This window comes from Astatotilapia calliptera, chromosome 3 (genome assembly GCF_964374335.1).
Source record: "Astatotilapia calliptera chromosome 3, fAstCal68.1, whole genome shotgun sequence".
Taxonomy (NCBI): domain Eukaryota; kingdom Metazoa; phylum Chordata; class Actinopteri; order Cichliformes; family Cichlidae; genus Astatotilapia; species Astatotilapia calliptera.
The window spans coordinates 29,871,368-29,885,310 of NC_137424.1; the positions used below are offsets into that span (position 1 = coordinate 29,871,368).

Below are 13,943 nucleotides of genomic sequence, written 5' to 3' on the forward strand. Positions count from 1 at the left end.
TTCCACATGTATAGACTCTGTATTCCCATGTTTCCAGATGGGCTGTTAAACTAAACAACAGTGAGCAGCTGCTCCGGGGAGCAGAAATGTCCTGAGCTTCTCACAGACAGTTTGCAAAACGTGCACATCGACAAAGACTGTGGAGCAGATAGTCCAGTTCATACAAACACACTCGCACGAACTTCTCGGACTTTCCATCACAACTCCTCCCAGTGCTACTTCCGATCACACACTCACTTCCTCTGACAAGACTCTTTACAATAAGACAGGATACCAACCTCACTAAAATAAAAACAAACTATATATAATGCAAATGCACTTTTGAACTTGTTAAACACATTGTACTCCTATTGAAATGAATTCCAACATTGTTCTAAATACTTTAACCATTATTATTTTATATTTTAACATATATTTCAAAGTTTTTAATATTAAAAAAAATAATGAATCCCAGTTTTAAACTGGTTACAAACAAGTAAGTTGATGAATTAAAATAAATAAACCAGTTAAAGCAGGAAAATTAAAAACCACAATAACAAAAAAACCAACCCACATGTACTGAATAAATCAGTAGGCTAACGCATAATAAATTGTGTTTGTTTATAAATAATCCATGTTGTAAATGTAAATAAAAAGATTTTACATTTAACAATCATGTAAATTCCCTAACCCTGTCATAGACGTCCACATGATGTCCCAAAAAATTTCCGAGTCCAACGTTCAAATGTTGAACGTCATATTGACGTCCAAGTTGGGTCACGGCAGGATGTCCAATTTTCTGACCTTGGACGTCGTGTAGATGTCCAGAATTGGTCATGGACCGACTGACCTGATACAGACATGATCTGTACGTCTTTCCGACCTCCATTATTTAATGGGAAGGTTCAAAAGGCTCATGAGTGCCTTTGCTGCCTATGTCATCATGGGACTGTTTACCATGATTTTGAAAATGAACATCAAATGGTGGTGCGGCGCCCTGATGCATCGCAGGGAAAACATTTAGTACAAAGGCCTGACATTTTCATAAATGCCATTGTGCACACATTGTTGTATCTGGATATGATAGTGAGTTGTGGCTCACCACCAGATCTCACTTACCAAATGGGAATTTGTTCTGCTTCCCAAAAGTGATATTCAAGTTTCAAGATAGTGGTTTTAAGTCGGTTTAAAAACGGTAGACCAGAGCGTGTCAACAAAGTGCTTCTGTAGGCAGTCAGAACAGGACTATCAGGGCAGGATCCAAATGTGGCAATAGAGCTGGAAGCAGTGCATTTCTGAACCATTTAATGACCTTAAAAGGTTGCAGCCAAATTTAAATTTGGTACTTTTGTCTTCAAACCTTATTATGAGTGTGGTCATTTTGATTGCACCTGTATGCACCGCAAGCGGAAAAATAAATTTTTAGTGAACTACATTTTGATTTGCCTTGCAGGAACCTCTCTGCCACACACCTCTTCAAAGCGGAACAAAATATAAAGGTTAAATTAATGCACTGTGGGATTTTCCCACTCCTAACACAGACAAATGACGTATGAGTTGCGCTCGGGGAAATAAAATTACCTGCTCGTGGATGATGTCCGACAGCTCTTTTACCATTTCTTTGAAATTGGTTTTCAGGCCCTCGTGATACTCAAACTGGTCCTCTTTGATCAGACGCTCGTTTATGTCCAGCGCCATGCTGCAAGCCTCGACAAAACGTCTGGAATCAGAAGAAAGACATTATGTCAACAAGTTAAAGTGAGGGTAAGCCAATAAGCCCCTTGCGATTTTTTCTACTCATAAAGCAGACATATACCTGAAAACATCCTTGAGCTCTTTTACTTTCTTGTTGCCGGACTGGTTGGATTTACTGTCATCCAGGAATGCTCTGGCATACGCCATGGGGCCTGCGTTCACCTGCAGAAAAACATGCCTCAAAATGTAACGCATTCTTCTTCTTCACTGATCAGTGCACGCAGATAACAACTGGTACATGCCACTCACTTTCATCCAAGCGTCAAACGTGGTGGGTGGATTGCAGGGAATACAAGTGATTTTATGACTGTCTGCAAGTGATGTGTAAGGAACGTCTGTATTTTCTAACTACAAACAGCAATAAAACAGCTCTGTACTCGTTTTTTACGGGGACTTATTTAATAATAAAAAATACACACAGTTAACACTTGGCACTCTGCCCAAGTGAGTCATAAAATAAACACACAACAACAAACACATTTCACTGATTATCATCTGAACGCACTTTCTCGTAAAGTGCTAACGCAAAGTTACTCGTCAAATTTGGTGAAGCAGATTCTTACAAGATACCAGGAAGGTTGCACTCAAAAAAAAACTATTTACACCCAAAATGTTGACTTAATCTGATTACATGTAACATTAGCAATGGAATCAGGTAAATGAAATTTACTTCATCAGTATATCTCCAGTTTATGTCAAGCATACATTAAGAAAAAGTATCATTAAGAAAAATCATTAAGAAAAGCAGCAGGGCTGCGCAATTAATCGAATTTTAATCTCAATCGTGATTTTGGCTTCCCGGAATTAAACGAACACGATCGAGCGATATTGATAATGTGTGCACCACCGACAGAAGGCGAAGCGAAAGCAAATCGAGCGCTCCCTCAATCGCCACCTGAAACATACTCGCATGAACACTGTGTTCCTTCCACTGTGTAGCGTTAACGTTATCCTGAACCATCTGGAGGAGGAATGCAACAAACTTCAAATGCTTAGAAGTTCTTTGATGTTCCACAAGAACAAATCATAAGCAAAGAGTGCTACAGGACTGTGTCTGCACTACAAAGCACCTCAGCTCATTCAACCGCCTGGAAGTATATGGCAGACTAAGGATGCACGAAGAAAAGAGAAGCAGCGTGGAGGTCGCTAACGTGAACTGTCCGACATCGAGCCTGTGGCCATGTGGCCAAAGATAACTGTCCACCAATCACAGCGAGGAACAGAAGTTTCAGGAATTGTCAGCTTACTGGAAAAAAGAGACGTTACCCTCACGGGCAGAAACAACTGAAATGCCACATGTTACAGGGCAAATAGAGAGCTATGAATTTCAGTCCCATCCATCACGCAGGTACAGTGAATGATGTACTTGTTTTTAGGAGGTGAACACCTTATTTGCCCCGCATAAGAGCTTTAAAGAAGACCACAACAACAAAACCTGTTGTAAACATTCGAGCTGGACAAATGGTACATCAAAACAGCAGCCGCTTCACGAGCACATCTGTTTGAAGTCTTACTTCAGGTGACTTTAACAGGAAGGGGAACTGGAGCAGCGCCAGCCTGTTCTCGTCATCAAAAACTGCACATTTGTAAACAGGGGATCTATTCTCAGCATAGTAGTGGGAGTGTTTTGACAGAAACTCCTACACGAAAGGAAACCGCTTTAATTCCATTAGGGAGGTTGTGGGAAGTATCCATAGATGCAAAGCAAGGCTTGACGGGACATCCAAGGTTAAAGCTGGCAGACTGCCTGACCAGGCCACACATCCTATGTGGTGTTAATAAAAAGTGTGGCCGGGTCCAGACCGCACAAGAAACGATGACACACTGTAGTTGCTCAGTAATTACATTTGCAATGTAAACGTGATTTCTAAGAAGCTTTCAAAAGTCCTGCGTGTCTTCTCTGATGGCAAAGTCTGACTTCTTTAAAAATGCTAGCTGACTGTACAGACAATAAGCTTCGGGAAATGTTTGTTTAGTGTGAATGGTTTCAGGAAAAGTGTGTTAGCCTCTGGTAAAAACTGCAATATTTAATTTAATAACTAATAGTTAAACTGCAAAAGCTAAAAGGAGACTGTTGGAGGGAGTTTCTGGAATCAACCCTTTGAATTTCCTTCGGTGATCTACAAGAGTGAAAACGTGAAAGACTGCGGCACTGAGAGAAATACCTAAAGACAGTAAAACAGGGGTTTCAGACACATTGCCAGCACAGCCTTGTTCAAGGGTAATGTCCACTGGGTGATTGTAAAAAATGAGGAAAAAAACACAAAGCCAGCAAAATTATCAGATTTTCAGTTTAGCACATCTTCTGCCTGGTTATCAGTTAATCTATTCCAAGAAAGAGCTCTGAGTCATCCTTAGATTTACAGCCCTATTACGGACAGAAGTTCAGCCATGGAGCTGTTACTTTGTAACTACTGAGTCAGTGAGGATTTCCCAGGTAACTGCACGTTTTCATCCTGTGCTCTGTATGACTGAGGAGGAGGGTCAATCACCCCCCATCAGCATTTTCACTCAAGAATGACACTTATAACTCATCAACATGTAAAAGAAAGAAATAATACAAGTCAACTACAGATACAAGTCAACTACAGACAGAAAACTGAAATATCTATTTATGCGTAAATCTTGTTATCTCAACTAATCTGGAGGTACCTATGGCCAGTCAACTGAGGTTTCACCCCCTAAAGAATATATGCTTAATAAGTTATAAATACTATTTTAGTGGGAGTGTGCAAGAAATGCCATAGAACAACAACAATGGACAGTATAGCAAGTGCGGGAGAGAGTACAACAGTGCAGCGTCTAAAGCGTGGAAGTACTGACATTACTTTGAGTTTGATTCTGTAAAAAGTCACAAAAACATTAGCATCTGCTGTTCACTCTGCGTGAGAGGAAAACTTCTTTCTACAGCAAAAAATTTAACTTCAAATCTGAGCAAACAGCTAGCACGCTGAATGTGAAACCCCTGGATCCTCCCACTGACATGACCGCTGGGTCACTGGGCAAACCTCCGCCTGCCGCACTCCTGCTATACAGGTGAAAATAGATTTAAGAGCCGTTGAATCTTTGATTTTATTTTTTCTCTGCTGTGTTTTACTCGCATCTATTTGAAAGAGTGAGTATAAACACAAAACATTATTTTATTTTCTATGCTGGAATATGCAGAAAATAGGTTTAAATGTTAAAGACATTTCTTCCAGTCAGAGGCTGTTGCATATAATTTAATTTTTGCTTGATGCAATGTGTATAAAGTTAAAAGATTAAAACTAATAAAACAAGTTTTAAAAATAGGCTTTTTCATTTGATTCAATTTTATATGATGAATTATGCAGAAAAATAGAGCTGGGTTGAAAGGTCTATTGCTTTTTTATGTATTATGTATCATGTTTTTAAAAAGTAACTCAGCAATACTTTTGAAAATAAGTCATCAGTAAAGTAACAGGATTCCTTTCTTGGAGAAGTAATCAGCAATTGGTAGCTAATTACCATTTTCAAGTAACTTGACCAACACTGGTAATCTGTAAACTAAAACAACACAGATTTTAGAATGACCTTTCTCTAAGATTAAAGAAAATCTGTGAAATTCAAAACAATTCATCTCCCTGCCTTATGTGGTGTGTGCTTCTGATAGCTAGAGATACAAAGTGATGAGCAGCGCTGTCTTGTACTGGACCTTTTTATTAGTTAAGATGGGCTAGCGCTTATCGTTTCACTCTTCACAGAAAAACCAATGTACCTGCACAGAGACGCAGCCCTGCAGTTTGAGCTGCAGCTGGATCATGTCCACTTCCTGGCTGGAGCAGAGCTTGATCAGCTCCGCCGTCCGTGCCTTCATCTCATCTATGGCCACATCTACCGGCTTAAGCTCCACCTGCTTCTCAGCCACCACCTCCACCCGCTTCTTAACATATGGGAAAGTGTTGGCAGCTAAAGACAAGAGCGCAGGCAGAACCTGTTAGGTCATGTTACGCTGCAGATACAACAAACAATGAAAGAAAAATCAACAAAAAAAGAGACAGTGACATGTTGTAGGGGTGAATTCAGGTGAATTCTTGTTGTCTGACATGCCCAAGCAGAAGTGGACATATGAACTTTTGTGTGCGCAAACAATGAGAGATACAAGCATTCAGCATACATAAACAGAAACAGATAAATAGATAAAATAAAAGGTGCTCTTCATTGCTCAGAGGAGACTAATGTCCAGCTGTCACTTGCTACAGTAACCAGCTGTTAATACAGTTCAGTATTTATTGATAATTCAGTAGGCAGACGTGCAACTACAAAAAAAAAGACCCATGTTTCTGCACACTGCTACTAGGTGTTTTTTTTGCCTTTGAAATGTGCAACGGCGGAGGAAGAATGTGTTACTAATGTGGCGTATCCACATGCAAAACTCTATGAGACGTTCTTCTCGTGTTTGCTTTCTAAACGTGTTCTATGTACTTATGAGGATGGTCCTCCTCTTGCACTGCTCCTCCACCCCGCCGTGCTTCTTCCCCGACAGCGTGTACGGCGTCTCGAACACGAAGCGGCTGATGTTGTGGCACTTCTCAAAGTCCGTCTTCTTCTCTGGCGCTTCCTTCTCCTCGAAGTGGGGCTTGACAAAGGTCACTTGGATGTAGGCAAACTTGGGGTCAAGGTCTTTGGGGTTGACCTGCAGGCAAGCAGTCAGCAAGCTAAATGAGAACGTCATCCAGAAGCAACATGAAGTCTTGTTATTAAAGAAAGAAAGATCACTAGATAACCCACTGAATTCTTCTGAAATCAAAAGCAGACAAAGAAACAGTCTTTAAAACCACCAACTGGGACTTCATTGAAAATCCACGGGGTGGAAACTGATCACTTTATGTTGGACAAATTTTCTGAGTAAACACCCGAGTGTGGCTTCACTGCCAAATTAATTATTTCTATTTCTGCTACTTTCTGCTTTCCACAAAAACAGGAGCCTGCCAATTAAAGTATTCCAACCGTCTCCCACCCTTTCCTTCCTCCATTTATCTACTGTACCTTATTTGAGTCTTGAATTATCTTGACATTTTCTGGCCCAAACTTTTCCCCGTAGAGCGTCAGCAGCCGCTGGGAGATTTCGGACAGGCCGGTCAGTTTGGGTTCTTTGTAAATGTACTCCTTCCCGTCCTCCTCCTCAAAGAAGCCCTGTTCAAAATACACATTTATATTGGAAAACATCTTAAAAAAACTTGGCAAAACTGCTTAGGACTAAATTTTCAACTTTTTCTTCAATACAAATGTCCTTACTGATTAGTAAATGATCATAAAAGATGCAGTCACAGACCACATGGCGCATGCTGAAGGATGTCACATTGTACATGTTTGCTTTATTTTCCTCAAACTTCCTCAAATCTTGGCTATAGTCACTTTCTAACCGTTATAATTTAAGATTGTGTAGGTGACTGTTTTTACTCACAGCTTTGAATCACACAAAGCAAAGTTGAGAAACTGATTCACAGTTCTAAATAATCCTCAGTTACCTTCAACTTTGCCTCATTTATTCTTCTGAAAAAGTACTTTTTGGTTCCTCTTCCTTCAAGCCAAATGTCTGATTGGCTGATTGGCTGTCCTCACATAAATAGAAAGACTAGGCAGCAGGAGGGTGGGGCTTCTGTGCTCACAGATTGCCATATTAAAGACATCATATAAAGCCAAGAGGGAACAAGAAGCAGAACATTTAGCTTAGTAGTTCGCAGACCAGGGTTAAAGTCTGAATTTGAGACATTTTCCCAGAAAAGTGAACACACAATAATGTCTGACTACCCTAGAAATAAGGAGAAGCATTTCAAGGCCTAATTATCTCCCATCGAACAATTTACGTCTTTTACGTTCAAAAGCATAACGTCTTTTTCCTTACATGGACTGGCTGGAACATGACAGCTTCATTCAAATAAAAAAACACGGAACATCCTGCTTTGTATTTATATAACTGCAATGCTGAAATGTCCATCAAAGAGATTTGTACAGCTTGTAATTTCTTCCTGTTTGCTCTCCTGCACATGAGCACAGACAAATTAGCAGGCGTGCTGTTCCTGCTAACTGCCTGCTTTTGTAGTTTGAGTAAATAGATATTTGAAACCTCTGACACATGAAACAACTCTTCTTTTGCCTAATAGAGAAAAGCATAACATGGACACTTTTGAGGAAGCTCTATCTATCTAACCCAACTAGGATGGTGTCAGAACAGAAGAAATGAATATCTGATACATCATTGGCTTCCCAGCCAACGATAACATAGCTGTTAGCTTAAACATGCAAAGAAGCCAGAAGTAGCCACTAATAAACCTAACAGGCGAGAATGACCAAAAATAGCAAAGTTTCACACATAAGTCTGAGGACTCCCAGTGGGGGAAATAATTATTTGATCCCTGCCTAAATTGCAAGTTTGCTCATTTACAAAGAAATGAACAGCGGCTAATTTTTATGGTAGTTTCATTTTAAAGGAGAGAGACAGAATATCAACTAAAGAAGTGAGAAATTAATTTGGATGTCAGCATTTTATTCTACAGTCGTGTCCCTGACGTCCTTTGACACATCTTTGGTCTTGCCCAAGGTCGTGGAGAGGTTAGACTGGAAGAGACGCATTACTATGTGAGATCCGGAGCATCTGTGACTGACTGACTGACTGAATGAGTGACTACTGATTGCAACCTGCGGGCACACAGCCAATCTGCGGTGGGAGCCAGAATTCTGTGTTGCAGGGGATCAAATGTTTATGTCCTTCAGTGACATGCAAATCGATAATGTGTTTTTTTCTGTGATTTTGGTCTCTCTCCATTAACATGTAAACGCCCACAGAAACTAGAGACGACTCTTCACCTCTTTGTAAGTGAGCAAAGAGGTGACAAGACTATTAGTACTGTTATTTATATTATTTGAATCATCACCAGGCCCCGTATACACTCAACATTTACATTTCACACAGTCTTCGTGAGTGTGTGGGTGCTTTCGGAAGCTGCTTGTTGACCTCACCTGTCCATAAAAGGCCACTCTGAAATAGGTCCCGAGCAGCCTGCGGCCCGACTGGATCACCTCCATGATCTTATTGTACGCTCTGTGCAGAGTTTCGTACAGTCGGCTTAGTTTCTGGAAAAAGTAGAACAGATGCCATCAGAGCTCGCCTGTTGTTAGCGATTGTTTGTTTATCGCAGCAAGTGGGCCGTACACACAAAGCCGGCACAGGAATTTGAGTTATGCAACTCGGCAAAACACACACGAATTAAAGTCTATTTGTTTTTGTATACAGAAAAAAAACAAAACTGCAAACCCACGGCTCAAAGAAGCAATTCTGTATATCAAGACAGACCAAAATATTATGACAGCTCTGCCAAACATGTCGCTGCTACATCGTGTGACGCCAACCATGACCTCCCTGGGCATGGACTCTGGACACCAGTCATGGTGTCCTGTTGTATTTGGTTAGCCGCTCATCCCTGATGTAGGTTAAGTACTGGAACGTCTGTGGATCAGACTTGTTCCAGCACAGCCCCCAGTAGACTAACGGCGCCAAGAAGGCATTGCTATTTCTGAGCCGCACACACATCCAGTGCAGGAGCCAACGCACTGCACACATTGTCATTTTGACATTTGGTTCATGCTGTTTTTCAATGCTGTTACAACATGTTGCCGCAGTGGAGCACAGTAAAGATATGACGGAACCGGTTAAGCAGGTACTTAAAAAAAAAGAGGAAAAGAGTGGGGTGAAATGCCGCGAAAGACCTCCTCCATTCAGAGCAAAGAGCTGCTAAAAGCACAAAATATAACCAGATATACTCGTGAGAGAAAGTGTAACACTGGGCGTTTTGAAAGGTCAAATTGGTATTTGACAGACTGAAATGAAGTTATGAAGCAGTAAATAATCTAACACAAACACCAGTGCCAGTGGCTCCTCGGGATTGTAATGCTGACATCTCTGATTTCAAACTCAAGATGCTTCCTGCATTTTTTAATTGTTTTTCTTGAAGTTTTTAAACACACAGGAACGTTTCGGTGAGCGCTCACAGTCCTCTACCATTCAATGCTTCAGACTGGTGCGCACTGAAGTAAAAGGAGATGTTTCATGCATCATATGACTCTTCTTCTGCACAAAATGATCCCTATTAGTGCCGCCTGCTCCAGTCAGAGACGTTATCAGATGATGATGATGATGAACTGGTGGTAAAAATCGACAGAGAAGATAAATATAACAGTGAAATGCAACACTGTTGCAAGCAAGACAAGAGGTTAACGCAGCAGGAAATTGTTAAACATGAGATTTAAAATAAATAAAAAGTTTCTTTTTGTTATAGTTATTTATGGCAGCTTTCTTAGTCACAAGGGGTCATCACAGCAGGCAGCTGCCACTTATTTTTGTGCCAGATTCCCTTCCTGCCACGACCCCGAAGAGATCTGTGTCACCTCAAACTGTGGCAAACTTGTAAATCACTGAAGCTTGGGTTTATTATCAAAGCGCTGATATTTGTTTCTGATCAGAGATTAAAGGTCACCAATAAAACAGGTATCCTTGGTATGCCTTCTAAGCAATGTTCCCTCTAAGCTGCGCACAGAAAGTCTGCGTTGCGCACAAAAAAAATCTAACCTGAATTGAAATTAAAATTAAAACTTTAACAATGCTGTATTGCAGTGTTAGTGAGTGACTGGCTGCTCCCATATGGGATTAGAACGATGCCACCTTATCCCATAGTCCAGCTAATAATGCCTACCATATATACGCAGCCAATCAAGGTCGTTGACAACCTATGGCAGCGTCCTTATGTGCCGACACCAGTGTTTTAGCTGGCAAAGCGGCGTGGCTGATGTGGAGTGAAGCGACGTTAATGACAACGTGTACAACCATTGGAGATGTGAGCAGGACAGACGGAACAATTGAGGGAAAATGTTTTTAAATTGTGTTGATCGGCCACGTAAAACCAGAGTTGTGATAAAAAAAATGCAATGTTTGGTTTTCTTCCTGAATACTGGTTGTTTATATTTACTGCGGGAAGAAACGATTAAATCGGCGTTAAAAAAAAAAAAGGCTCGAAAGCACTCTCCACCTGTGAGCAAAAACAAACTCCAGAGTGATACATCTCCTGTTGTCAGGCCTGCATCAGGCTGTTGTTCTCCTTTATCTCATAGTGGACAGAAATAATTTTTTGGAGTGGCACAAATAATTTGTGTGGCATCAGATTTGATGCAGAACAGCTGATTGTTCTATAAATAGTTTGAAATGTTTATTTAAAAACGCCTTGGCTGCATTTAAAAAAATAGCTGCAAAAAACTTTGTTGCTTGCCAAACTGAGTTACTTTTTTGAAGAAGTAACTATATAATTAATTGCCCAACATTGGTCATTATTTACTGTATTTTGCAGACAGAGAGTTACAGGACACTCACACAGACTCATAATACAAGCCAGAGCTGTATATATATATATATAAAAAAAAGAAGTTGTGTTTTCGAAATTGGAGTTCAAGTTATTTTTGCTTCCAATAGTGTTAACATATTGGAATACTAGGTCATGAACAAGATTTTTTAAATTTTCATGGTAAGTGGGCTAAAGCAGTTAATTAAAAGTAGTCTAACATAAATGTAAATGCTCTAATTTGATTATTTTAATAAACCATGTAACTTGGATGGATTCGATGCCGGCGTGACCACAGTGCACACGTCTGACGTCGCTCACAGTGGTCAAAGGGATCGCTCAGGAGGTTTGTGTGTTCGCTCAGACACGTGAAAAATTTAGAGGGAACTTTGCTTCTAAGTTCTAGCAGCTGAAATTCCTTTACAGCAGATTAGAATCACCTATAACAACATTTAGGCATTTTCTGCATCATTAAATGATCACATGCAAGTTCCAGTAACCCTGCGATGCACAGTTTGCATTGAAGTCTTGTTTGCATTGAAGTCATTTGCAGTTTTGCGCAGTTTGATATCACACTTAGAACACGCTTATGAAAAGGTGTCATTTCTGGCTGATTTTAAACTGAAACTCTCCGTGGCAGGTCTTCAGAGAGCCACTTTCATGACTCCCAGAGTAACGCTCCAAATCCACTAAAGCTGCATTTGTCAAACCGAAATAATCATCAACCACAAATTCTTACAGGGTGAGAAGGTGCGCAAAGTGAAAATATGCACTGTGAAGGGATGAAATGACGTCCCGCTGTGCAGGTAAAGTTACTGAGAACTTCATGTGAAAGAGGACACTTCTGTAAATGCAGGCCATTTCCTGACACTCACAGGAACACAGCCTTATGCACGACGGATGCGTGTAAGGATGATGTCACGCTACCTCATATTCGTGGCGCTTCTCATAAATGGGGATAACAAGTTTGGCGATGTGTGTGATGACTTCGTAGCGCTCAGCTTTCCACAGCGCGTCCACGCAGACCTCCAGGTGTTCCACCAACACTTCCTAAACAATGGCAGAAAAAGAAATGTCCTTAAAATGTTAACACTGATTCATAAAACGGGACCCATTATGCTCATTTCCTCTTTTATTTGTGGACTCTGGTAGAGTAGCTTTGCATCATTTACAGTTTGTACTGAGCCTTGGGGCAGCCCCTCAGTTCATTCTCTGTCTGAAACAAGCCAATTAGGCTCCTCCCCCTTGGACCAAGTTTTTCCTAGATGGTTCACTCTCACAGCCAGTGTTGCATATGTAACATGACCAAATTAAAATTAAATTAAAATTTAAGTTTAGCTGCTCCTGCTAGAAGTCTTATTATTTTTAACACCTGTTTGTGAATGTTGACTCTTCCCATGACAGTAGCCTATTCAGTCTGACACGTCTTCACATCTTCGGTGCTGAAACATTTGGATCCTAAAAATGTCTTATAACTGCTCATCGTATTATTTGAAAGGTCTAATATAAGTATCCACCACTGTAACGGTGCTGAACACACTGATTAGGAAACCCCATTTGTTATAAAAACAAGAAAACTCCAAATATTTTAGAAATCTAAAACTAAAAATGATGTTGTTTTTTATTAGATTAATAAACTGAATTCACAGTTTTAACCCTTTAACCCGTAGTGGTCACTACAGCTATTCAAAGGCTGTTTTCTGGTATTTGTGTCAGTGTTGATGGTATACTCGCACATAAGCCAGTACATTGGACACTGATGTGTCACTCCTAACACGTTCTCACTCTCATAGCGTAACATTTTACGCTAGGTGACAAATCGTTGGTATATCACACTTCCGGGCACCTAATACGTCCCTATATTACGAGATCGGAAACATGAGAACCATTTGGAATGAATCTACACATGTATGTTGGTTTTACTTAAATCAGCGGGAGCATCATTCTACTGGATTTCTACCTGTAACCCGGCGTGTATCATAAGAACCTGTCACTCCATACCCAGCAACCCACTGGTCAGCCAGTGGACATGTAAAAAACTCTTTGAAACATTTTTTTCATGCCTAAAGACGAATAAAAATACTTAAGAAAAGAAATCCTGATTGAGGTCGTCATAATTCATGCATGAAAGGGTTGAATCCAAATTTGTGTTGAGCACAGTGGGTCCTCTTTAACAAACACCCTACAGTAGAGATGGCCAAACAGATTTTTGATGCTTTGCTTGAGAAACATAAATCCAAGTACAAAATTCAGTGACAAATAAGCCGTTTATTTTTGTTTCTGTTTGATTTGAGGTAAAACGACTGTTTAACTGGGTTGTCGGGTCGATCTCTATATCTTCAGAAAATCTTAAATAAGCATTTTTCCTGAACAGGTGCCACACCTCAGTGTAATAGACATCCTGCATGCCGGCGTCTTCCTTCATGGCAGCTTCCTCGTCGATGTTAAAGGTGATTTTCTTGAAAGCTGCCAAGCCGCTGGGGAACAACTCTGGTAAGCAAACAGCAAAGATGAGTGAGGAAAACAAAAAATGTTTCACATAAACCTCCACTAGAACATTTTCTACAAAACACATTTCTATTTATTTATTTATTTATTTCCCCCAGCAGGTGTGGCAGGTGTTTTTGTGACACTGAGAACTCACGAAAATCCAGATAGGTGTGACCCACAACCAAATGAAACACATGAAAGGTGGATATTCTTCGATTCCCAACATGCTGTAACTGCCTGGTGATAGTTAATCTACCTGATGGAAGGTAGCTTCAGTTCATACGTACCGCTGGACTAAAACCTAAACAAATTTTCAGAGATAAGCTTTGTCGTCTACCAACTGTTGTCAGCATATCCACCACACATTTG

At 40.4% G+C, this 13,943-nt stretch overlaps 1 protein-coding gene across 3 annotated transcripts in view; it reads right to left on the reverse strand.

Annotated features, from left to right (window-relative positions):
* Positions 1-13,943, reverse strand: part of dock11 (dedicator of cytokinesis 11) — an 81,340-nt gene that overhangs the window by 6,283 nt on the left and 61,114 nt on the right. For all 3 annotated transcript variants that reach the window (XM_026160136.2, XM_026160127.2, XM_026160142.2), the window contains 8 exons: positions 13,468-13,574; positions 12,012-12,134; positions 8,716-8,829; positions 6,742-6,888; positions 6,178-6,388; positions 5,471-5,661; positions 1,796-1,896; positions 1,561-1,699 (listed from right to left, as the gene is read on the reverse strand). In XM_026160136.2, coding sequence (XP_026015921.2) covers positions 1,561-1,699; positions 1,796-1,896; positions 5,471-5,661; positions 6,178-6,388; positions 6,742-6,888; positions 8,716-8,829; positions 12,012-12,134; positions 13,468-13,574 — 1,133 coding nt within the window. The remainder of the gene's footprint in view (positions 1-1,560; positions 1,700-1,795; positions 1,897-5,470; positions 5,662-6,177; positions 6,389-6,741; positions 6,889-8,715; positions 8,830-12,011; positions 12,135-13,467; positions 13,575-13,943) is intronic.